At 53.7% G+C, this 22,586-nt stretch overlaps 8 protein-coding genes across 8 annotated transcripts; 5 read left to right on the forward strand and 3 right to left on the reverse strand.

Moving 5' to 3' along the window:
* Positions 1-651: 651 nt before the first annotated feature.
* sec23 (GTPase-activating protein SEC23) lies at positions 652-4,306 on the forward strand (the record flags this gene model as incomplete). The annotated part of the gene is made up of 12 exons (XM_056982577.1): positions 652-744; positions 805-935; positions 998-1,292; positions 1,345-1,818; positions 1,866-2,963; positions 3,017-3,143; positions 3,188-3,210; positions 3,434-3,569; positions 3,629-3,662; positions 3,723-3,843; positions 3,916-4,240; positions 4,293-4,306. 12 exons carry the CDS (start codon positions 652-654, stop codon positions 4,304-4,306), a joined length of 2,871 nt encoding a protein of 956 aa, XP_056828071.1.
* Positions 4,307-5,451: 1,145 nt separating this feature from the next.
* On the reverse strand, positions 5,452-6,960 carry N7510_010653 (uncharacterized protein; the record flags this gene model as incomplete). The annotated part of the gene is made up of 3 exons (XM_056982578.1): positions 5,452-5,774; positions 5,829-6,325; positions 6,623-6,960. 3 exons carry the CDS (start codon positions 6,958-6,960, stop codon positions 5,452-5,454), a joined length of 1,158 nt encoding a protein of 385 aa, XP_056828072.1.
* Positions 6,961-7,578: 618 nt separating this feature from the next.
* On the forward strand, positions 7,579-9,911 carry N7510_010654 (uncharacterized protein; the record flags this gene model as incomplete). Its single annotated transcript, XM_056982579.1, has 11 exons — positions 7,579-7,789; positions 7,833-7,993; positions 8,051-8,122; positions 8,265-8,425; positions 8,498-8,591; positions 8,661-8,810; positions 8,861-9,038; positions 9,103-9,314; positions 9,367-9,575; positions 9,651-9,740; positions 9,815-9,911. 11 exons carry the CDS (start codon positions 7,579-7,581, stop codon positions 9,909-9,911), a joined length of 1,635 nt encoding a protein of 544 aa, XP_056828073.1.
* A 1,590-nt stretch (positions 9,912-11,501) lies between these two features.
* Positions 11,502-16,532, forward strand: N7510_010655 (uncharacterized protein; the record flags this gene model as incomplete). Its single annotated transcript, XM_056982580.1, has 3 exons — positions 11,502-13,189; positions 13,239-15,849; positions 15,903-16,532. The coding sequence occupies 3 exons, from the start codon at positions 11,502-11,504 to the stop codon at positions 16,530-16,532; spliced, it is 4,929 nt and encodes a 1,642-aa protein (XP_056828074.1).
* A 1,241-nt stretch (positions 16,533-17,773) lies between these two features.
* Positions 17,774-18,127, forward strand: N7510_010656 (uncharacterized protein; the record flags this gene model as incomplete). The annotated part of the gene is made up of 1 exon (XM_056982581.1): positions 17,774-18,127. One exon carries the CDS (start codon positions 17,774-17,776, stop codon positions 18,125-18,127), a length of 354 nt encoding a protein of 117 aa, XP_056828075.1.
* Positions 18,128-18,732: 605 nt separating this feature from the next.
* On the forward strand, positions 18,733-19,441 carry N7510_010657 (uncharacterized protein; the record flags this gene model as incomplete). Its single annotated transcript, XM_056982582.1, has 2 exons — positions 18,733-18,799; positions 18,996-19,441. The coding sequence occupies 2 exons, from the start codon at positions 18,733-18,735 to the stop codon at positions 19,439-19,441; spliced, it is 513 nt and encodes a 170-aa protein (XP_056828076.1).
* Positions 19,442-20,301: 860 nt separating this feature from the next.
* On the reverse strand, positions 20,302-21,243 carry flbD (putative MYB family conidiophore development protein FlbD; the record flags this gene model as incomplete). The annotated part of the gene is made up of 1 exon (XM_056982583.1): positions 20,302-21,243. One exon carries the CDS (start codon positions 21,241-21,243, stop codon positions 20,302-20,304), a length of 942 nt encoding a protein of 313 aa, XP_056828077.1.
* Positions 21,244-22,377: 1,134 nt separating this feature from the next.
* Positions 22,378-22,581, reverse strand: N7510_010659 (uncharacterized protein; the record flags this gene model as incomplete). The annotated part of the gene is made up of 1 exon (XM_056982584.1): positions 22,378-22,581. The coding sequence occupies one exon, from the start codon at positions 22,579-22,581 to the stop codon at positions 22,378-22,380; it is 204 nt and encodes a 67-aa protein (XP_056828078.1).
* Between the last annotated feature and the right edge of the window lie 5 nt (positions 22,582-22,586).

The following is a 22,586-nucleotide window of genomic DNA, read 5'->3' on the forward strand; positions in this document are numbered from 1 at the left end:
ATCATGATTTTATGGGTCTTGTGTCTTTTGCGTGGAAGGGACTGTTTGGCGTTGGAGGCGCGAGGGCCGGTAGATTTCAATTCAATGAACGTATGGAATGCAAATCAATACATAAATATTCTATCTTAGCGAGAGACGTGTGACCACAGCTGATTCCCAGCAAATCCGAAAGGATCGGAACGACCTTTCAAAGCCAGGTGCCCAGCAACGGGTCAAGTCAATCTGCGCTCGACGCGAAAACAACCTCCGTCATAGCAGGACTAGAAGTTGTCGACAGTAATGTGATTATTGTTGGAGTCGGCGGTGGTGGAAGAAAAAGGAAAGGGAAAGGGACGAAATGCCGAAATTTCATTGTTTGGGTAGGGCGGGCGGGAGCGACCAGGTGTGCTGCAACCTGGCCTTAATCACCCCCGACTGGGGACACACAACAGTCAGTCAGTCCCTCACTACTGCTCCAACGTCTACCGGGGGTTCCGCTCTCTTTGCTTGTTTGGGTCTGGGTTGTCCTGTTGTCCAGTTCACTTCCCCCTACACCCAATCCCATCCCCCTCCGATCTCCCCAAACAACCCACCCCCAGCTCCCTCTCTCCCCCCCCCTCCCCTTGGTCACCACCGCCCCCCTCCCCGAGACCGTGCACACCCGCCGACAAGATGGATTACGAGGCGATGAAAGATCAATGGAGCGATGTCGAGGACCGCGATGGCATCAGGCTCAGTTGGAACACCTTCCCGAGCTCTCGCATGGTTCGTGGGATCCATTGGCTTCCTCCTTTAACCCCCATCGCGCTAACTCCCTCACTATAGGAAGCATCGCGCCTTGTCGTCCCCATTGCTGCCATCTATACGCCGCTGAAGGAGAAGCCCGATACCCCATTGCTACAATACGAGCCCGTGACCTGTAAACAGCCCTGCCGAGCTGTTCTCAACCCATATGCGTATGTTGTACTTGCCTCGGTGTTGGCATGAGAAGAAAAGAAAGACTGACACACAATGCCAGCACGGTGGATGTTCGCGCGCGGATCTGGATCTGTCCTTTCTGTCTGATGCGCAACCCTCTTCCCCCGCACTACAAGGACATCACGGAGAACACGATACCCCCGGAGCTTCACCCTTCGAGTACGACAATCGAGTACCAATTGGCACGCCCGGCCCCGGCGCCACCGATCTTTGTCTATGTGGTCGATACTTGTCAGGAGGAGGACAGCCTCCAGGCCGTCAAGGATTCCCTGGTGATGAGCCTGTCCCTTCTGCCGCCTAATGCGTTGGTGGGCCTGATCACCTTCGGCACAACGGTAGGAATGGCTCCAGCCCGGAAAGTAGTATGCAACTGACATCGACTTCAAGACCCAAGTTCACGAGCTCGGCTACACCGAGTGTGCCAAGTCGTACGTATTCCGAGGCAACAAGGACTATGCCGCCAAGCAGGTGCAGGAGATGCTCGGCCTTGCTCAGGCCCTGCGGCCCGGTGTCCCCCAGCAACAACCCGCTCGCGCTCCTCTTGGTCCGGCTGCACGCTTCCTTCTGCCGGTTCAGCAGGCCGAGTTCCAGATCACCAACGTCCTCGAACAGCTGCAGCGTGATCCCTGGCCCGTAGCGAACGACAAGCGTCCCCTGCGCTGCACGGGTGTCGCTCTGAGCGTTGCGATTGGCTTGCTGGAAACGTCTTTCCAGAATGCCGGAGGTCGCATCATGACCTTCACCAGTGGAGCAGCCACCGAAGGGCCCGGCAACGTTGTTTCGCCCGAGCTGAAGGAACCGATCCGCTCGCACCACGATATCGATCGCGATAATATCAAGTACTACAAGAAGGCTGTCAAGGTTTGTTGTAAACCAGCTCTTGGTAAATCCCCTGCTAATAGGTTCAGTTCTACGACAATCTCGCCAAGCGGGCTGCGCATAATGGTCATGTCGTCGACATCTTTGCTGGATGTCTGGACCAAGTCGGCATGCTGGAAATGAAGAACCTGTCCAACTACACTGGTGGGCACATGCTTCTGACGGATAGCTTCACATCATCGCAGTTCAAGCAATCCTTTGTCCGTGTGTTTGACAAGGATGACAATGATGATCTGCTGATGGGCTTCAATGCTTCTCTCGAAGTCCTCACGACCAAGGAGCTCAAGGTCACCGGGCTCATCGGTCATGCCATTTCGCTAAACAAAAAGTCGAGCTCTGTTGGCGAGACGGAGTGCGGTATTGGCAACACCTGTGCATGGAAGATGTGTGGTATCGACCCGTCGTCCAGCTACGGTATCTACTTTGAGATTGCCAACCAAGGTGGCCCTGCCGCCGTGCAGCCTGGTCCACAAAAGGGCATGATGCAGTTCTTGACATACTACCAGCACTCGTCTGGGCATTACCACCTGCGTGTGACTACCACGGCACGACCCTTAAGCGGACCTGCGGGCGACCCGACTTTGGCCCAGTCTTTCGACCAAGAAGCGGCTGCCGTGCTCATGGCACGAATTGCTGTTTTCAAGGCCGAGGTGGACGATGGCCCCGATGTGCTTCGATGGGTGGACCGGATGTTGATCAGGCTCTGCTCGCGGTTTGCCGACTACCGGAAAGACGACCCTACCTCGTTCCGACTGGAGAAGAATTTCACCCTCTATCCTCAGTTCATGTTCCATCTCCGCCGCAGCCAGTTCCTGCAGGTGTTCAACAACTCGCCCGATGAGACCGCGTTTTACAGGCACGTCCTGAACCACGAGGATGCCGGCGACTCGCTCGTCATGATTCAACCCACTCTGGACTCGTACTCGCTGGAGCAGGAGGGCAGCCAGCCAGTGCTCTTGGATTCTGCCTCCATTCAACCCACGCACATTCTTCTCCTTGACACTTTCTTCCACATCCTCATCTTCCACGGTGAGACCATTGCCGAATGGCGAAAAGCCGGCTACCAAGACCAGGAGGGATACGAGAATCTCAAGGCGCTCCTTGAACAGCCCAAGGAGGATGCAAGGGTATGTACAATCGTTCCTGTTAATAATTTCCCTTTAAACTGACATTCTTCAAGGAACTTATTGCCGATCGCTTCCCGCTGCCCCGTTTCATTGTCTGTGACGCGGGCGGCTCCCAGGCCCGTTTCCTGTTGTCCAAGCTGAACCCGTCAACCACCCACGCCACGGGCGGCTACGGTGGCGGTGTGTCTTCGCAGACTATCTTCACGGATGATGTCTCGCTGCAGACATTTATGGATCACCTGATGAAGTAAGTGATACTCCGTTATCCTGCGGTCATTCCATTCTGACTTATTCTTTTTCTCAGGCTTGCCGTTTCCGGAACTAGTTAGGAGAGGCTATTTGAGAGAGAGCAAGGTCTTGTGTATCTTTAGCGGTGATTTCTAAACTCTTCGTTTGGCTATAATAGTCGTAGATTGAATGGCATACAGTATTACTAGCCTAAACAAGTCATGTGACAGGGTTGGCCCTAGACGGGACGCACGGACCACTCGCTTACTGTTGGTGCGGCTACTTGCCAGATTAATTCTGCCGCTTCCTTTCTCTCTCTCCAACCACACCCCCTTCGACAACCCAAGGAAGATCGACTACCTTTCGCACTCGCCATGCGTGAGTATCATCTCCTTGGTTACCTGCAATATGGCGACTAACATCTCATTCTCCGTCAGCTCCCAAGCTCGATCCCAATGAGGTGAAGATCATGTAAGTGCAAAAATTCATCGATCCCTCTCAAAAAAATCTAAAACTGACTCCAGTGTCTAGCCACCTGCGTGTGACTGGTGGTGAGGTCGGAGCCCAGTCCGCTCTGGCTCCCAAGATCGGTCCCCTGGGTCTGTCTCCCAAGAAGATTGGTGAAGACATTGCCAAGAACACTGGCGACTGGGTGCGTCAACCACAAACCCCCCAATTGAAACACAGAAGCAAAGTCTAACAGCGCTCTTTTGGGGGCATATAGAAGGGTCTCCGCGTCACGGTCAAGCTCACCATCCAGAACCGTCAGGCCGCCGTCTCGGTCGTTCCCTCCGCCTCTTCCCTGGTCATCAAGGCTCTTAAGGAGCCTCCCCGTGACCGCAAGAAGGAGAAGAACATCAAGCACTCCAAGTCCATCCCTCTGGACGACGTCATCGAGATTGCCCGCACCATGCGCGAGCGCTCGATGGCCAAGGAGCTCCGCGGCACCGTCCTCGAGATCCTGGGTACTGCTTTCTCCGTCGGCTGCCAGGTCGACGGCCGCAGCCCCAAGGATGTCAGCGACGATGTCAAGGCCGGCGAGATTGACAGTAAGTTGTTTGTGAGGTGACTTGTCCGGATCGTACTAATTATTGTCTGCAGTCCCTGAGGAGTAAATTATCCTCTTAAATGAAGGATGAGGTGGCTGTCTGCTTTGTAACGGCGGTGCATTTGTGCATTTCTGCTTCGTTGCGGTGCTAGTTGCAGAGAATACGAACCCTCGAAAAAAATATGTTCATGACTCATGACCCTGATACCTTTGATCTCTCTGCGGGTATTCGAACGGATACATACCAATGGATCTACTCGCATCTTCTCTCTTCCTTTTCCCCATTCTTTCATCAATCCCCCTCCATGCCTGAATCTCAATCCTCTCGCATCCATTCTATGGCGACGAGGATAGTAGACGGCCCTTCCAAAAACAAAACCTTTGCAACACTCTGGCCCATACCGTTCTCTCCCTGCGGGGTTTGATCTTTATTTACATCGTGGTATCGGCTTATTTTAAGCAAAGGAGAGCAACACTTTCGTCCCATTACTCATCGCGGTATTCCTTGGAGGCTTCTGTCTCTGTGGTTGCAGCGATCCATCATACGGGTCTACATCTCTTAAATCCTCGTAGATTTTGTCACAGTGCGTGCACTGTGACACTGTAGGGAGTAGATGCTACTATCTACGTGTGGCTGTCCAATGCAAAATATGTCTTTCTATTTTACCGAGTTGTTGCTCTGCATTCGAATGCTTAGTCTGTTATGGAATTATAACTCAATGCCATGAAGCCAACTTTCTATGTGCATTCGTATACGTGTGGCCAAATGTACAATATAGTCCTGATCGTTACTCTAGTCATTCCGGGAGACAGCAGGTATAAGATCTGACTGCTCGACCTTCCAGTCTTCATTCTCTGTCCGAAGGAGCTTATCTGTCATGTCCTTGCCTTTCTAGCTATCCAATATCCAAGTCCATTACTTTCAAAGCTCTAGAGGTAGAGAGTAGATAAAAGGAAAGTAAAAAGACGGATTCTAACAAACCCAACGAAGGACTATCTTAACAAGTCCGAAATGAACAATATATCCGTCCGATTCGTCGCAATTATGCATATCCTACCGCAAAAAAGGCTAGTCCCCTATACTTAAGCAACCCCTAGTCTACTGGACCCAGCCTCAGCCAACTTACCACTAGATTATAAGAGAATTTTCTCGTGCAAAGCCGCAGACGTTGCTGGTGGCCTTGTTCTATATTTCATTGGTGATATTTCTAACTATATGATTGATACATCAAGATCTAGAACGACTACGTGCGCCTTGCCATCCTCCTCGCACGACACTGTAAATATACTCAGAATGCTACCATGATCAATGTCCTTGATTTCGATATGCGGTTCTGCAGCGTACCCTGTGCCTTCCCATAGGACTTCGTAGTCTCGATAACCAGTAAATTTAGTAGAGCGCGCAACGGTCAACGTTGGGTGGTGATTTCCCGGAAGAACAAAGTAAAGGTTGCTTTGTCGATCCACAGCCATCTTGCCTCTAGGTCCATCGATCCGTGGCAGGTGATCAGGAAGGTTTCTGGCAATCCATTCCCCTGGTTGTTGTCAGAATTCAAGCATAATCCAAAGCGCTTTTTCAAACGACTTACCAGTTGGACTGCGGTAGTAATGTCTCCACCTCTCTTCCCCGCTAGTATTTTCTCGATTGAGAATGTGGAAGCCCCCGTCACGGTCTACAGTCTGGCCTTCTTGATTCGCGATCCCACTGTGCTTTGCGAGATCGTACACGACGATACCACGCGAAGTAGGGAGCACGGTTTCACCAAAGCTTACGTTGGCAACTTCTTGTCCAGCACTATTCCGCCAAACCTTTCCCGCGTTGTCGGAATACATATACGCAACCGCGTGGTTGTTCTCCGAGCCGTTCGGCCCGGCAGGAACCTGGTGTATCGATGCATCAGTTGCTCGGGCGCCCTCATAATCCACGAAGCCGCGATACGTCCAGGATAGATGGAGTCGGCCGTTCCAATAATCCATGCCATTAAGGTACGGGTTGCTGTTGATACCGGTGAGATAGACGCCGCGAAACGCATATTCATGGGTCGAAGCAGAGTAGTAGTAGAGAGCCTCTGATCCTAAACCCGCCCTGCACTCCGTCAGTATTTAAAGTCATGCGCGGTTCGCTATGGAACCTTGACTTGCCTCCCCACCCGATGTGATAATATCAGGTCGTTCTCCATGCCAACAAAGCGGGGATAGGTCACTTCATCGAAAGTGCAGCTATCATTGATCCCAGGTAATGAATGTCGAGTCGGTCCAAAGAGCGATGCATCCCACCGGAAGCTCTCTGGGTTCGTCGCCAGGCCAAAGACAGAGACACGATATCGGAGTCTAGCATCTACATCAATCGGCCATACACCGCACACGAGCATCCACGGCTTACCGATCCGCATGGTGATCAAACGACAGATGAATTGTCCCGTCGCCTGCACAGATACCAAGCGATATGGTATTGTGGCCGTCGTCGGTGACCTGCTCATAATCTGGCAGGATCATCGTCGCCCACGCTGCGGAGCAGCCGGCGTCGTGGCGACGGCGCGCAAGCGTCACCAGGAGAGGGCTCCCGGGTTCCTCGATGACCTTGCTGGTATAGAACGTCGCGTATTGCCACCCATTGTGCGAGATGATAACATTTTGCTGCGCCGACACCCCGTTGATGCGATCCTGGCGGGGCGGATCACGACCAAGGAAGGTCTTCGTGGGAGGTGAGGAGAGAGGCATGATGAGAATTACGTGGTGATTGACCAGGAACCAGCGTGATAGGGTGGCTTTTTGGGAGAACACAAATGTCCTGCTTCGTTATTCGGATTCTTAAAACCCCAAACACTGGAAACGGAGGGTCGTGATTCGGGATAAACCCCCCACACTCCTTGCGATGCACGTGGAGTGCCCGTGACGGATGTGCTTTTCCACTTTTCCACCAACGAGCGTCACCGATGGTGCCCAGTCTGTCTCTGACCGCGCCGCTGCTGGAGGGATACTCATCATATCGCCGCCACTCAGCCTATGTCCTCGGGAATGTCATGCCGGAAGCTCTCCTGATTGATCCATGGTAGACAATTTGCGAGAGCATTGACCGACCCATGCGCTAACAAAGCACGGCAGCTACAGGAAATAACTACCGAGTGCATGATTAGCTCCAAGCCTGTACCTGCGACCCGAACGGAGGGGAGTGCATCTTTAGTCCCACCAATCACAGACAGCGCGGGGTAGCAAACCCTGGCATCTGGAGATCTGCATAATTATATAGAATCCGGGGACCACCCCGGATCGGCGATATCCAGATGTGCTCAACTGGGGATATCGGAGCAAGGCGACAGAACAACTTCAGCACAAACCATGGCACAGCCCAAGCAAGAGACGGAGGTCGAGATGATGGAGACGGTGACCGCCAACGACGAAACCCTCTCGCCGCCGGATGCCAAGGCAGGCGCACCATTGATGCGGTCCAAGGAGGACGATCACGACGTCTGGCACACGGTCCGCCGGTACAAGCGAGCAGGGCTGATCGCAATGGCAGCGGCCTTCTGCGCATCCCTCGATGGCTATCGTAAGGAGATCCTCAGATAAGTAGAGTTCACCGGACTGACCAGAGGGGAACCGGGTGCGCACAGAGATCAATCTTAATGGCGGCATCGTCGCTAACAAGGGCTTTATCCGCCAATTCGCCAATCCCGGGGAAACCATAATTGCCAGCAAGTATGTATCAGCCTGGGGCGGCATCCAATCCACCGGTCAGGCGGTCGGCCAAGTTGTGCGTGATCTCCTCATAAGTTTCAAATTGAGCGGCAGTTGACGAACATTGTCCCAGCTTCTCCAATATGCCACCGAGGCCACCGGCCGCAAATCCGCGCTTTGGATCATCTGGGTCATTCTGACCGCGGTTAGTGAGCCCCCGTTCCGCGGCAACAACATTGAAGTTACACTGGTGAAGATATTTATATGTATACCCCGGTAATGGTGGTGATGACATATATATCTGCAGTAACATATACTCTCATTGTGCTAACTCGCTTTTCGACTAGAGCATTTTCATCGAATCGTTCGCCAGCCGGTGGGATCACTGGCTCGTTGCGAAGCTCTTCTCCGGCATGGGCGTCGGCATGTTGCAGTCAACGGTGCCGCTGTACCTATCGGAGATTGCTCCGACTCAACTGAAGGGTTTCTTCATCAACGCATACAGCTTGTGAGTTTTGTGTCCCCGGGGGGGGGTGGGGGATGAGTGGGAGATGTCACTGATGTTGTTAACATTAACCAGCTGGTTCATTGTGGGCCAACTCTTCGCCTCGGTGGCCTTGAACGAACTGAACAAGTCAGAGCCGTACAACTACAAGACACCCATCTACACGCAGGTAAGGGAGGAGTCATAGTCATCGAGACGGTCCCCATGTCCCCATGTGATGCTGATACTGTGATTCCAGTGGGCGATGATCGGCGTCATCGGCATCGTCTTTCTCCTCATCCCGGAATCACCCTGGTGGCTCGCCAGCAAGGGAAAGATCGAGAAGGCAACAAAGGCGTTGAAGTTTTGCAACGGCGGCATCGAGGGCTATGACATCCAGGAAACCATCGTCCGTGCCCCTCACAAGACGATCTGCCTGTGCTAACATGGCATCTGCAGGAGGTCATGACGGCGACTGTCATGATCGAGCGTCAAAATGCCGAGCAGAATCAAGAGCTGGGCATGTGGGCCGTCTTCCAGGGCCGCAATCTACTCCGCTTCCTCATCGCTGGATGGTCCAAGATCACGCAGCAGTTTGTCGGCCTGACTGTCTTCAATACCTATGCCGTCTACTTCTGTGAGTCAACTTGCTCGAAGGCATCCCTTTGACGCCCAGCAGCCGTCTGACCCAACCCATCCAGTCCAATACGCCGGGAACCAGAACCCTTTTCTCGTCACGGTCATCCTCTCGTGCGTGCAGCTTCTCTCGATGCTATTTTCCGCCACCCTGACCGATCAATTTGGCCGTCGGCCCCTGACCGTGTATCCCTATGCTGTAACGGTTGTGTCGGTCTTGTGCCTGGGCATCATCGGCTGCGTCGACTACACAGCCAAGGCCACAAGCTCTCTTCTGGTAGGTAATAGCAATTGTTGCAGCACGCACGTAGGCTGACGGCGCTCCTTAGGTCTTCTTTGCCTGCCTGGCTACCTTTTCGACTACCGGTGCGTCGGCCATTGGCTATGCGTACGCGGCTGAGGTCCCTCAGCAGCGGCTACGTGCGCGGACGGCTGCTTGGTCTCTCGCCCTATCAAATTGCATCGGTATTATGTTCAGCTTCTGCACGCCTCTGATGATCAATGGTGCTGCCCAGTGGGGGGTCAAGACGGGATTTTTGTAAGTCCCCTCGGTCTCTCCCGGACTGTAACCCTTCCTATAGAAAGGGACGGCGATGCTGATTGATGCCCGTAGCTTCGCCGGAACGGGAGCCGTGGTCGTTGCCATCGCCTGGTTCATCCTCCCGGAGGTCACCCGGCGAACACCGGGTGAGATTGATGAGTTGTAAGCTTTGAGCCCGTGTGCTTCCGCATCATCGCGGCATATATTCGTCTGCTAACATACACCGCCGTCAAAAGGTTCGACAAGAAAGTGAACTTGCGCAAGTTCGACAAGTACGTTACCGACGTCCAGATTCGTGCCGATGAGCTACACAATAGAAAGGAAGCGGCGTAGGTACGGTCTGCTGCAAACACTGTCGCCTCCAGCGGTGCCCGGTGTCCCTCTATTATCGCCGCGCTAATTCGCTGCGAATGCCTCGCCCAACGCTAATTGTTTGTTGACTACGCACCCTTACGTAGCTCTTTCCCTACGTGTTTAGTAAACTGCCATCGGCCTCTGCAGTTGGCTCAACTAGACTCGGCCTTTAATTAGCTCTTAAATCGACTATAGTAATAATAGCAGATATCCCAGCAATTTAAGTAGCCGCTCAAGACTAGCACTAGTCGCTAGGTTTAAAAGGATATCCTAGGCTCGAGTGGCAATAGTATGTCAAGGATAGTGTTAGCGTACAGAAGTTTGGCCCCCACTATACACTCGTTCATTTTCCTTTGTCACGCTGGCCTCCCTAAACTGCTTCGCGAGCACTAGATGGTGGACTAGGCCTGACATCTTGCTTGCGATGACCGCACGGTTGGTTGCCTTGTGGACCCTTACGCGCAAAAGCTCACACTATGCATAGTGTACTATGTACTGTTTGTCTCGGCACCTCCGTTGGGTACACAGTCTGTACGACCCGGCCAAGCACGCTGTGCAAGTCAAGCACCCACGGTGGGGATTGCCGATCGCTCTGGGGGGATCCGTTGGAAGATTCGATTAGTCTGCGGCCCTATGCTACTTTTTTTTTTTTTTTTTGAGAAAGTGACATCTTGTCGGTGAGCGCAGGGGGGGAGAAGGGACGATCAAGGATCAGATGAGCCCTTTCCCTGTCAGTGATCCAAGGTGGCTGCAGGTTGGCAGGGCGCGTATGGACGGAGAGATAGATGGTCTCGGGTTGGTGCGCCTGAGGGATTGCGGTGTGGCGCCTCAGATAGGTGATAGTAGGGGTCCACCGAGAACGGGCTCGACTCGATCGTCACGGCGGGGCGTCAGCGATCCATGATTAGTCCGCTGGCTGGAGTGGAGGATTCAGCCGTTGGATCGAGTGGGTCGGTGGGGTAGGAGGAAGAGAAAGAGAGAATGAGGATGATGATGAGAGGGAGAGCAGAACGAAAGGGGAAGAAAAAGAGAGAAGAACGACAGTCGAGTCAGGTGAATCCACGGTCACTAGAAGTACTGGGTCCTTCGTCCCATCTCCCAAGCCTCCCTTCACTCCCGTTGTTGATCGGCCTCGATTTATTCCTCCCTCGCACACGAGTCTCGCCAAGGCCCCGTTCTGCCATTGGCCGCCCCAGCATCTTCTGCCTGTTCACTAAGCCCTTCCCTTCCTTCCCCTTGCTTGTCTTGTCCCGATCCTTATTATCAACATCGCCGGTCTGTCCTTCGTCGACCATTATCATCGTCATTATTCTTCTTTTTCTTCTTCTTTTTCTTCTTTTCCCTCTTCTTCTTCTTGCCGATGCCAGTGTAAATCGTACCTGGTTTGCTGGCCCGCAGACTCATGATGAGGTGTCGGAAACGCTACAAGGAGGATGCTTGTTGATTGTCCCGATCGAGTCCCATTGATCTTGTGTTGATTCTTGAATTCGCTCGGTGCCCCCCTGTCGCTGGTCGGCCTCGAGGCATTCCGTTGCTGTTTGTGGGTGGTGGAGGACGACGACAGCGAAGATGTTTCCGACCGTCGCACCTTTCCCCCCGGTTCAGCCGCACCATCGCGTCCACGAGACCCTCAACTACGACCTGCACGATCATTTTACCTCCATGACTCACAGTGACCCGTCCAAACCCTTCTATAATCCCATATCATGGACGCACCAGCAGCTTCCGCACCCCGTCCAACGCCCCAACCCCCGCGATGCGTCCGGCACAACCTCGAACCCCAACGCGGTCGGGGAGCATACCCTGAGGAGGAAAACCCCCAACGGCACGCTGTCGGCTGGCTACGATGGCACCCCTGGTGACACCACCATTCAGCCTCCGGCAACGAAGCACATTTTGGTCTCGCCAATGGAGTCCGGGCACTTTCTCTCATCCCAGCCGGCGATGCAGGCGGACGGCTGGCTACAATCCGCACTGGATCAATCCGTGACCCCTAAGCATTTGAATTTTCCACCCATCTTCAAGAACGATGCCGCCGGCGGCAGTGGTCTCCCCGCCGGAGAAGTGATTCAAGATCTGAACGGAGCCAGCTGGGTCCGCCCAGTCAACTACGCCCCTGGCATCGACTCGGTTCTCCAGCAGTCTCTTCCCCTCCAGCCATCCCAGCGTTTTCTATTGCATAACGGTGCCTATATCCCGACCGTGTTACCCGCGACTTTGCAACCTTGTGTTGGACCGACTGCGTCCGCTGGCACCGGGCCGTTTGGTCCATATTGGCCGGACGGTGTCTATATCCCCTACCGTCCCGCTGCCTTTCGCGATTCACGATTCGACTCACCAACTCCCTTTGCGAAGCAATTCGATGCGGGCGGCCAGCCCTTCTTCGGCCCGAGCCAGGCTGGGTTCAATTCCGCTCCAATCCCTCTGGCCAACCGTCCTGATTCGGCATTTCCATGGACTCCATCTACCCCTGGAATGCCTGCCTTCCCTCCTCGACACTCCGAACAACTCCCTTACCATGCTCGCGCGAACCGAAGTATATCAACGCTACCACCGCCACCCCCATTAAATAACGACTCTAGCACCTGGTCCGGCCGCCTATCGGGGAATAATTTCCAAAACCCAGGGCCAGCGGTGGCAGCGAATGTGGAATTCAAAGAGAAGGTGTTGTCTTGGGCACATGGAGTCTATGTTGATCTTCTTGCCACCATCCACCAGGCTCGCCGCAACAGCATCTCTAATGGAGGCGCTGATGGCCAGAACCATCGATTCTTGAAACCCAGCATCTACCCCAAGCCTCCGCGCCAACCGGGTCTCGATTTCTCCTCACAAACCTCTGCGCCCGAGATCCATCGTCATAATAGCTACCCATCAAGTCAATATGACTTGCACACACAGAAGATGAACGTTTTGAGACCAAACAACCCCTCCCACTCCTCTTCTCTTTCCCAAGGAAACGGCAACAATCGACGTCCCTCATTAACTCAATTCCAACACCACCACCACCGGGGGTCTGACCTCACCAATGGGCGATTCGCGGGGACTCCGTCAACCTCGCGATTCGCCGGTACGTTGTTCAATGAGGGATCCCCAGTCGCTAATGCCATGTCTGCACTGGAGATGCTCTCCAACCTGTGCTCCGAAAGTCGCTGGGAATGGATCGATGGAATGCTTCTTGGGGGTTGTCTGGCTTATGGACTAGGCGATTACCACAAGGCGATGAGATGGTATTCCAGGATTCTCGCACGTGATTCATCGTGAGTGGACTTTTTCTAACGGATTTACTTGATATTAACAGAACGCCAGGCATGTGGAAGCTATATCTAACCTCGCCGCAACTCTACTGGCACTCAATCGCCGAGAGGAGGCTCTTCAGCACTGGCTGCGTGCCGTGAAACTACGCCCAAGTTTCTTTGAAGCTGTCGAACACCTGATCGGCTTGTTGTGCACCAGCCACCGTGGCAAAGAGGCCGTCAACATTATTGAGTTTGTCCAAAGCTCTCTCCGCTATCCTAAGGACGGCGACTGCTTCAAGACGGATGAGCATGCCAGTGAAACCGAAAGTGATGCAGACAGTAGCGTGTCCGATGTGGGCATGTTCGACAAGGCATCGTTTGATTATGACGACGACATGGGCCGTGCCCAGAGTTGGAATCTTGGCTCGCCGGATACCGCCAAGCCCGTGGGGTTTGCGACTAGCGGCTATGAAATTCCGGGCTCAGACAATGGCAGGATGCTGGCTTTGGTCCATGCAAAAGGAAACATGCTTTATGCTCTTGGTGACAATGCCGGGGCGGCATCTGCATTTGAGGATGCCGTCCTCATTGCCGCTGGGAGAAGACGGCATGGTATCCAAAGCCTCATTAAGCAAATTTTCGCCGCTTTCTCCCAAGGATCGAGCAACGGCTATTCTGCATCGGTGCCTGATTCGAAGGACAGTGTTCTTCTCTACCCCGACCGGGCCTTACAGACCTCCAAGCTTGTCTTCCAGAGCGGCGGAATGCCACCAGGCCTCAAGTACGTCGCCGAGGGTCTCGCCAGGAACGCAGCGGTTTCGACCACTAGCAACTCTCTCCTGTCCTTGGCGAAGATTTACCAGGATGGCATGTCCAACATCTCGTCATCAGGCTCCCCGCGATCGACCCCCGGCGTGCGTGATATCCTTGCTCTTTACTACCTTTCTCTTTCCCTCCAGCCGAGTCCATCTACGGCGAACAACGTGGGAATCCTGTTGGCTGGAATCCAAAACAACCCGCCGGCGAGAGGACTAGTGCGCCCCAATGGAGAGAGCCAACATCCCGAAATCCCCGGCGTCGTGCCCGGCAGCGGAATTTCTCTTGCCCTGGCCTACTATAATTACGGATTGCATCTTGATTCGCGGCACGCACACCTCTACACCAACCTCGGAAGCCTGCTCAAAGATATTGGGCAGCTGCAAGCTGCCATCAAGATGTATGAGCAAGCGGTCCAGTGTGACGGCAAATTCGATATCGCATTGGCCAATTTGGCGAATGCGGTCAAGGATGCTGGCCGGGTGAATGACTCCATCTCTTATTACAAGCGTGCCGTCAAGGTGAATCCAGAGTTTGCCGAAGCCGTGTGTGGACTGGCGAATGCCTTGAACTCGGTCTGCAACTGGGTCGGCCGCGGTGGAATTGTCAATGGCCATGGCTTCCGCGATCGATGGCATGTGGATGAAAAGGGTATGCTTCGAGATGCCCAGAGCAATGACACAGGTGCTGGCTGGATCAAACGGGTTGTCGACATTGTCGATCGACAGCTCAGAGAAGGCGAATATTGGGGTCGTGGCATCTTGACCGCCACCACAGCGGAGCAGCTCGTTGCGCAGTTGGCGCCGGCTCTGGACTCCAGCCACTTTGCATCTAGTCAAAAGATGTCTCTGGCCAAGGCCCTTCAATCGTGGGCCGGGCGCAAATGGGAAGGTTCCCGCATTGTCCGCCTCGTCGAGCGGGCCACCAGGTTCATCACCTGGCAGTGGTATCAGGACCGCTATGTGTACGGCAAAGACTATCCTGCCTCCAAATACCGCCGTCCGCAGCTCCCTGCCGGGCTGAGCGCCCCCAACGCGCCAACGGTCCTGCCTTTTCACACCTTCACCTGTCCTCTTTCTGCCAAGCAAATCCGCCAAATCTCTCAGCGCAATGGTCTGCGTATCTCATGCTCAACCCTTCGGCTCCCCTGGCTCCCAAGCACGGTTTACCGCCCGCCATCTCCGCCGAATCCATATCTTCGAGTGGGTTATGTGTCGTCTGACTTCAATAATCATCCGCTGGCGCATCTGATGCAGTCGGTCTTTGGTTTGCATAATCCGTCTCGCGTCAAGGCGTACTGCTATGCTACTACTGCGAGCGACAAGTCTGCTCATCGCCAGCAGATCGAGAAAGAAGCACCGGTCTTCCATGACGCCAGCGGGTGGTCAGTTGACCGTCTTGTACAACAGATCGTCGACGATGGAATCCATATTCTGATCAATCTGAATGGCTACACTCGTGGAGCTCGCAATGAAGTCTTCGCAGCTCGTCCTGCGCCGATTCACATGTCGTTCATGGGGTTTGCAGGGACGCTCGGTGCTGAGTGGTGCGATTACATTCTCGCCGACCAAATTTCTATTCCACCAGATACTTTGAGTCCCGGACGGCGCACGGCGCGGATCGAAGATCATATGCTTGTGGACGATCATGGCGAGGATCTTGAGAACTGGGTCTACGGTGAGAAGATTGTCTTCACACGCGATACCTTTTTCTGCTGCGACCACCGACAGAGCGCGCCGGACGCGTCGGAAAAGCACGTTTCGTGGGATGAGGAGCAAATCCGGCGTTGGCGGATGCGCAAAGAGTTGTTTCCCAAGCTTAGTGATGATACCATCATCCTTGGGAACTTCAACCAGTTGTACAAGGTGAGTTTTTGTCTTCCGTGTACATTGTTAGCCTCAACTAACTTTGGTATCAGATTGAACCCACGACGTTCCGCTCGTGGCTGCGCATCTTGGCGCGAATCCCCAACGCAGTTCTGTGGTTACTGCGGTTTCCAGACCTGGGGGAGCAGAACTTGCGAGATATCGCAGTGGCTTGGGCCGGGGAAAAGACGGCATCCCGCATTATCTTTACGGATGTCGCCCCGAAGAACACGCATATTGCCCGAGCCAAGATCCTGGATCTGTTTCTGGATACCCCCGAATGCAATGCGCACACGACTGCAACCGATGTCCTCTGGAGCGGAACGCCGCTGCTCACGCTGCCACGGTACAACTACAAGATGTGCTCGCGCATGGCGAGCAGTATCCTAAGCAGTGCTCTCCCCGGCACAGAGGCCGGCCACCACGCTCGCGAGGAGCTGATCGCCAGTTCGGACGAGGACTATGAGAGCAAAGCCATCCGGCTGTGTCTGGACCTGCAGTATATACCCGGCGGCAAGGGCCGCGCAACAGGCCGTCTCGCCGATATCCGGAAAATGCTGTTCCAGGAACGTTACCGCAACAAGCTCTTCGACACGGCGCGCTGGGTCCGTGATTTGGAAGATGCCTACGAGCGTGTTTGGGCGCAATGGGTGAATGGCGAAGAAGGCGATATCTGGTTATGATCTGCACAGCGAATTATACCCCTTGAGCGGTTTTTTTTTCTTGATATTTGGGTTTTGGAATCTATTTGCATTTGGGCCTCTTTTTTTGGTCTTTCATGTCATCTATCCCAGGATAGCTGGGAATTTGCAACCCTGTATTACGTACATTGGGAATGTGCAGGAGTTTTTCTTCTGGATAGATGCCACCACGGCATGAGGTCGATCTTTGGTAGATGCATGGCTGGCGTTTGGATTATTTGCTGCTATATCTAAATTGGGCCCGACAGCATCGATCACGAAAGATTGAGAGGATCTATAATACCATGAATTATCCAGCAGTGTCATTCATATCGCCATCCAAAGGCTTCCTCATGTGTCATTTTAAGTACCTTCCTGTGTAGGCAATCCTTGCGTTTCCTCGGCTTCTTCCAGCGTCCAACGGCCCCGGTCATTATTTCCCCACGAGCATCCACAATCCATTGCCGAGTGTTCCGTTCAGCCCTAGGACCTTGCGAGCTACAGAAAGGAAAAACCAAAACATTGAACGGCTAGTCGACCGGAGGTATGTACTCAACCAGATCTAGCAGAACCACGGGTCGACAGTGGGGGAGACGGCACACTCATTCGCCCCATGGCCAAGATCGGGAGAGCCGTAACGGCTTGATCTACTCCATCCTTTTTAGGTATTTCCCTCATCGAGATCATTCTGCTCGGTCCACGTTCTGGAGATCTGATTCATTAGTCTTTTTTCCCTCCCGTGCTCTTCCAGTATACAATGTCAGACCTCAGGCACCGGCCCAGCAGGCGGGAACCTAGTGCGAGTTAGCGTTCACGCAGAGGTTGGCCGTGCACCAATAGTGTTGAGTAATCAATACGATTGATTACTTACACAAGAAATACTGACATGTTCATTATGTAGGACAGCAATTCGTTAGTAGGTATTAAATCGTCAAATAATCTACCACAATGTGCTACATACTGTACAGTCTGCTGATTTAAAAAATAAAAATAAAAAATAAAAGGGACCATGATCATAATTGTGCACTTTCATTATTGTCTCCGAGCAACTGGATAACCGTCACCCGAGGTCCAATGGTGTTCCGAGAGTCTGAAACCCTCGACCTACCGCCTCAGCGGGTAACTAACGGGTTTCAGACTTTTTCAACACCCCTGTACATACTTACCACGGAGTACTGTATAACCGTGTACTATACCCACGCCGATCCCTCGTTCGATCGATCCCGATCATTGCATCGATCGCCATGGCATACGTAGGCCGCCCAGAAATATGTCTACCGTGTCAGGCCACGCGCCGATCGGACCGGATCCAGCGCTCTGGGCCAACGGTGAGATCTCAGGAACAGAACAATATCTCGGTCGCCGTCCGCGCAAAGTCACCGGAAGTGTGTACGTGCCGTATCCCTACACTCCCACGATTTGAACTCGACCATCATTGTCGGAAGGAATCGAATGGCTGGAATGTTGTAGTACCTCGGGTAAAGTATATCCTGAAGGAATCACGAATGCCTGGATTGTCCACCCATCCATATTACTGCACTGGTCGACGCGCATATCCGCAGCGCATCTCATCGAATCCCTTTTGTTTTGACCCCTGAGCCAAACCGCGCCGTCCATGGTTCTACCGCCCCCTCCCTCAGCCGTCATCCACACCTGGACCCCACCGCGTGTTTTTTTTTTTCTCTTCTTTTCTTTCTGCCGTCTTTCTTCTCCCTTGCCTCCCAACGGTTGTTTCAGATGGCAATGATCGATCTGGGGCTTGGCGCCGTTGGACCCCCCTTTTTCTGTCATGTCCCTGCGCAGGAGCCCGGTGGTGGTCTGGGCATTCCGTTGCAACTTTGTTTCCCCTAATATGTAGCTATCAGGCGAGAAGTAACGATGGAAATTATTTCCAGTGTCTCATATCACCATATACGCTTGGAACATTTTCCGGCTGGACCTGGTGCTGCTTCCTCCCATGTATTCAGGATTCCGGAGTCAACACCTACCGTACATACAGTAATAGTACAGTCTCTACAATACTGTACAGTCGGGCAATTACAGGTCGCTAGCGCATGAGCTAAAAGAGAAAATTCCAAATACTTGGGTAGGCACAATGATCGATGTCACACATGCACAAATTAGTCCCCCTACTTCATTCGCTCAACTAGTAGAGCCGAAAACGTCACTATAGACATGCCTCCGCCAGCCACCCAACGGCCGAATGACAGAGCATGAGGTCAATAGCTCCAACCCGGGCTCCCTGATTCGGCACCAAGAATGGATCTTCGGTGCGGGGACTGTGATGGATGGAGACGCCCATGCCGTCCATGGCTGGCTGGCCTGGCGGTCCCCGTTCTTTCCCCTGGCTGTTACCACGGCAGCTGAATGTTCAACTGCTGCTGAAGAGTGGAACACACACAGCGCCTGTTTGATGTTGTCATCAAGGTCAGCCCGGATCTAGCGCTGGTTGGGCGCTTCCTTAAGCCCTAGTCACATCCCTCCCAGGTCCGGCCAGGGTCGAACCTGGCCATGATGGTTGTGGATTAGCAGAGAGAGACCAAACCTCCTTCATGCACCCACTTCCTCCGGAGTCCTCACCACTGGATGTACAGGGTCCGCTGGCTGACCCTCCTTCTGTGACGGGGCCCACGGATGCGAGACCCGGTGGCGAGTGCAAGCAAGCATGCAAACCCAGCACGAACACCTCCACGATGGCAGGCCGTCCGTGCCCCTCTCAGTGTGGGACCCGCCGTTCATTCCTTTTCGCCTGTGACCTGTTCGATCGATGCATCGCGCCCGGGGCCGACGGGCGGTGGCCATTGGCCTGTGGGCGCAGGTTGCTGGGTCCTGGGTTGACGGCGGGTGGTCGAGCATCCACTAATCACGCCGCCACCCTGTCGGCCACTCTGGTGACGGTGCCAGAACGTTGATCGCCTGCAGCCGCGGACGAACCTGTCGATTAAACTTCCGTTGTCTCTGGTCGGCCATTATTCGTCACCGTGCATCGTTGCTGCTGCTGCATCTGTCCAGATCCAGTGGATTTTAGCGTGGTGGCTTTCCCTAAGTGATAGTACATCGTCGGCTCAAAGAGGATGTACGGACAGGGTGTACAAGTAATTGTTCGATCTAGTGGAGCCCTGGTGGCCGCTGAGACTGCTTTGGTTTTGTCCAGGCCCCTTGCGTCCTCCTCGTGAGCGACATAGCGTGTTTCCGACATTCCTCGCGGAGAGCCGTGTGTCTGGTGGAGCTGACTCTTCAGGTCGCCACAGTCTGAGAAATGTGCCACGCAGCCAATCTAGTTGGAATGTTGTACCACTTGGGTTATCAAAAAGAAAAAGAAAAAATATGCGATGGATTTTCCTATTCCAAAATGCGCAGGGGTATTATATGCCAGCAACCAGAAAATATTTTCAAATCCCAAAAGAAAGAAGAAAAAAAACAAATCATGCGGGAAAGGGTAGCCCTTCTTTTTGGCCTTGCCCAACTCCCCACAGATGATGAACTCCAAGGTGGACGACCAATCCCAATTAGAGTCGTTCACTCCCAGCCTGCCCAAAAAAAGGATGGAAAAAAATCAGAAACCAAATTTTGTAAATCCGAACCCGAACACAAACCATGTGGTAATACACATTATGAGTACAAAAGAAAGAAAGAAAAAAAGGTCAACCCAAAATGAACGAAGAGCGAGTGTGGATGTTTTCAGCACATGTACAAGGTGAAGAGAACCGAGGGGAATAATATGGCACAGAAAATCAGAAGAAAAGTCGTACAGTCGTCAACCACGGGGGTTCTAATTCAGCAAGTTATTGACACCCATGCGAGTATCGCGGGCGGGTTCGGCTTTGGGCTGCCACTGTTTTTGCGAGTCCGCGGGCTGGTGCCATGAGGCCAGAGTGGGTTGGTACTCCATCCACCTCCGTTTGGAGGCGATTTCGGACAGAGGCTCAAGCGCTCGCCCGGGATAGCTGGGCGGGGAGTCATCCACGACCTGGACGGAGATGCTGGGGCGGCGAACATCGCCGTACTGAGACCGGAGATGCTCTGGGTGAGGCAGAAGCTGAGGAGATGGCAGAGTGCGAGGCGATGAAGAGCAGACGGAGTTGTGGTCGGAGACCATGGATGGAGGCTCGACTGAGGTAGCATTGGACACATCTGAGAAGGCGGGAGAAGTCAAGGGTGTTTCAATAGGGCGGTTGATGGAGGGGAGCGTGTAGATGGGCGAGAGCTGGCGGGGCACCGTCGAAAATGACTCTCTCCGCGAGTCAAGGTGCTGATCAGTGTTGGCATCCTCCGTCCATGGTCGAACGGGGAACCGCGAGCGAGAGGGGCTGTGAACAGAAGCCCGGGTGTAGGGGGCCTCAACACGGCCGCTGTAAGTGCGCGAGGCTGACGGAGTGCCCACGCCACGGCGCTTGCGGTTCATGCTGCCATTCCACCAGTTCTTGACAGCGTTGTCGCTGCGATTGCCCAGGCGGCGGGCGATTTCAGCCCAGCGCTTGCCCATTTCGGTGACCATACGCTCGATCATCAGCCCCTCGTCGGCGGAGATGGGCTCGCGATTGAGGGAAGGCTTGAGATTCTGATGGAAGCGCTCACGACATTGTTTGGGTGAGCGGTAGTGCATATGTTGCGAGATGCGCACCCAGTTGTTGGGGCCTTGCTCGCGGACTAGTTGGAGGAGCAGCTGGTCTTCCTCAGGGACCCAGGGTCCACGACGATGAGAGGGAGCCATGATGTGTGGGTGGGTGTAGGTGTTGTAGTTCAGGCTTTCAGATATATAGAGCGAGCAGAGAGTTAGGGCTAGGCGTAGTGATGGAGTGAGGTTGAAGTGAGGTTGAAGTGAGGTCGAAGTTGGAAAGGAATGTGTGTGTAAGAGAGAGACAACCATTATATCTGAATCTACCCAGGGGGATGGGTCCAGCAAAAATGGACTAACCACACTAAAGGTTGCTCCACCCGCACACACGATGGAAAGAAGATCACGATCCAAGATCTCGGAGCTGACAGCTGGTATTACAGTATTACCAGTAATACTGTATGGCACACAGTTCCTGTATTCCTGTCCCCCGGATACCTCATCCCCTATTATCCCACTCATGGCCCGAGTTAGGGCTCTTCTCGACAACTGCCTCCTCCCCCAGGTACCCATGTCCTTGTTTGCCCACTCGCCTCCTGAGGATACTGGATACACCCAGTCCACCCCGAAATATCATCCAGTAACACCATCCAGTAACATAACCTTTCCCCCTGTCGCACTATTGTATTATCCTCAGATCGTGGGGATCCGACCTCGTATGCAGCTGCGGCAACACTAGCGCCCGGTTATTGTCCTGCAGCGCTATCGCCAGAGGGGCGCACTTGACAGGGAATCAAAATACTCCGGCGATCTGCACTCTACCCGAGTATTCGGGCTGAGAACCACAGACCATCCAGTAAGGATCGGAGGGATCGACCTGGAGCCCCGTTGCTAGAATTCCAAATCATGCCCCACTACTAAGGCCCAATTGGAATCCTTCTTGTGCTGGTGGTTCCCATTCTTGATCTGTTCTTTGTGCCTTGTGGCCTCCGATTACTTCATCGCCGTTAAGATCTCGGACGAAACATGGAACCCCGATCCAACCGGCTGGAATTCAGATAGGGATAAAGAGAAGTGAAACAGGAATTCGACCTTCGTGAGGCACCTGTCACTTTTCAGTCCGTCCGTTCCAGCTCCACCCCGGACCAAAAAAGAAGCAATAGTTCAGGGGAAAAAAGGGGCAGGGCGGCACAGAAACGGCCAGGGGGGGTTAATCGTTAAGTGACAAGCGACCAGACGCGGTTAGAGATAGAGATTTCCCCAGCCTTCAGCCAGCCATGCACGACACCTCTATGCGATCGCGCCGGATCTCCGATTTGGCGCCCACCATTGGCTGATCGGGGCATTGCTCGAGCTGATCCATGCTTCCTGGGAGCTCCACTGCTGGATGGTGGAGTCTCGGATCATCGTTGACAAATTCTTCTGCCGGCGCAGTGCATATTGCTCCTTATAATTATTGCACGGCGACCCCGTAGGAATCGAGCCCCCGAGCATCGCCG

The sequence above is a fragment of the Penicillium lagena genome (genome assembly GCF_028827675.1).
Source record: "Penicillium lagena strain IBT 129212 chromosome Unknown utg000008l_segment0_segment0, whole genome shotgun sequence".
NCBI classification, from domain to species: domain Eukaryota; kingdom Fungi; phylum Ascomycota; class Eurotiomycetes; order Eurotiales; family Aspergillaceae; genus Penicillium; species Penicillium lagena.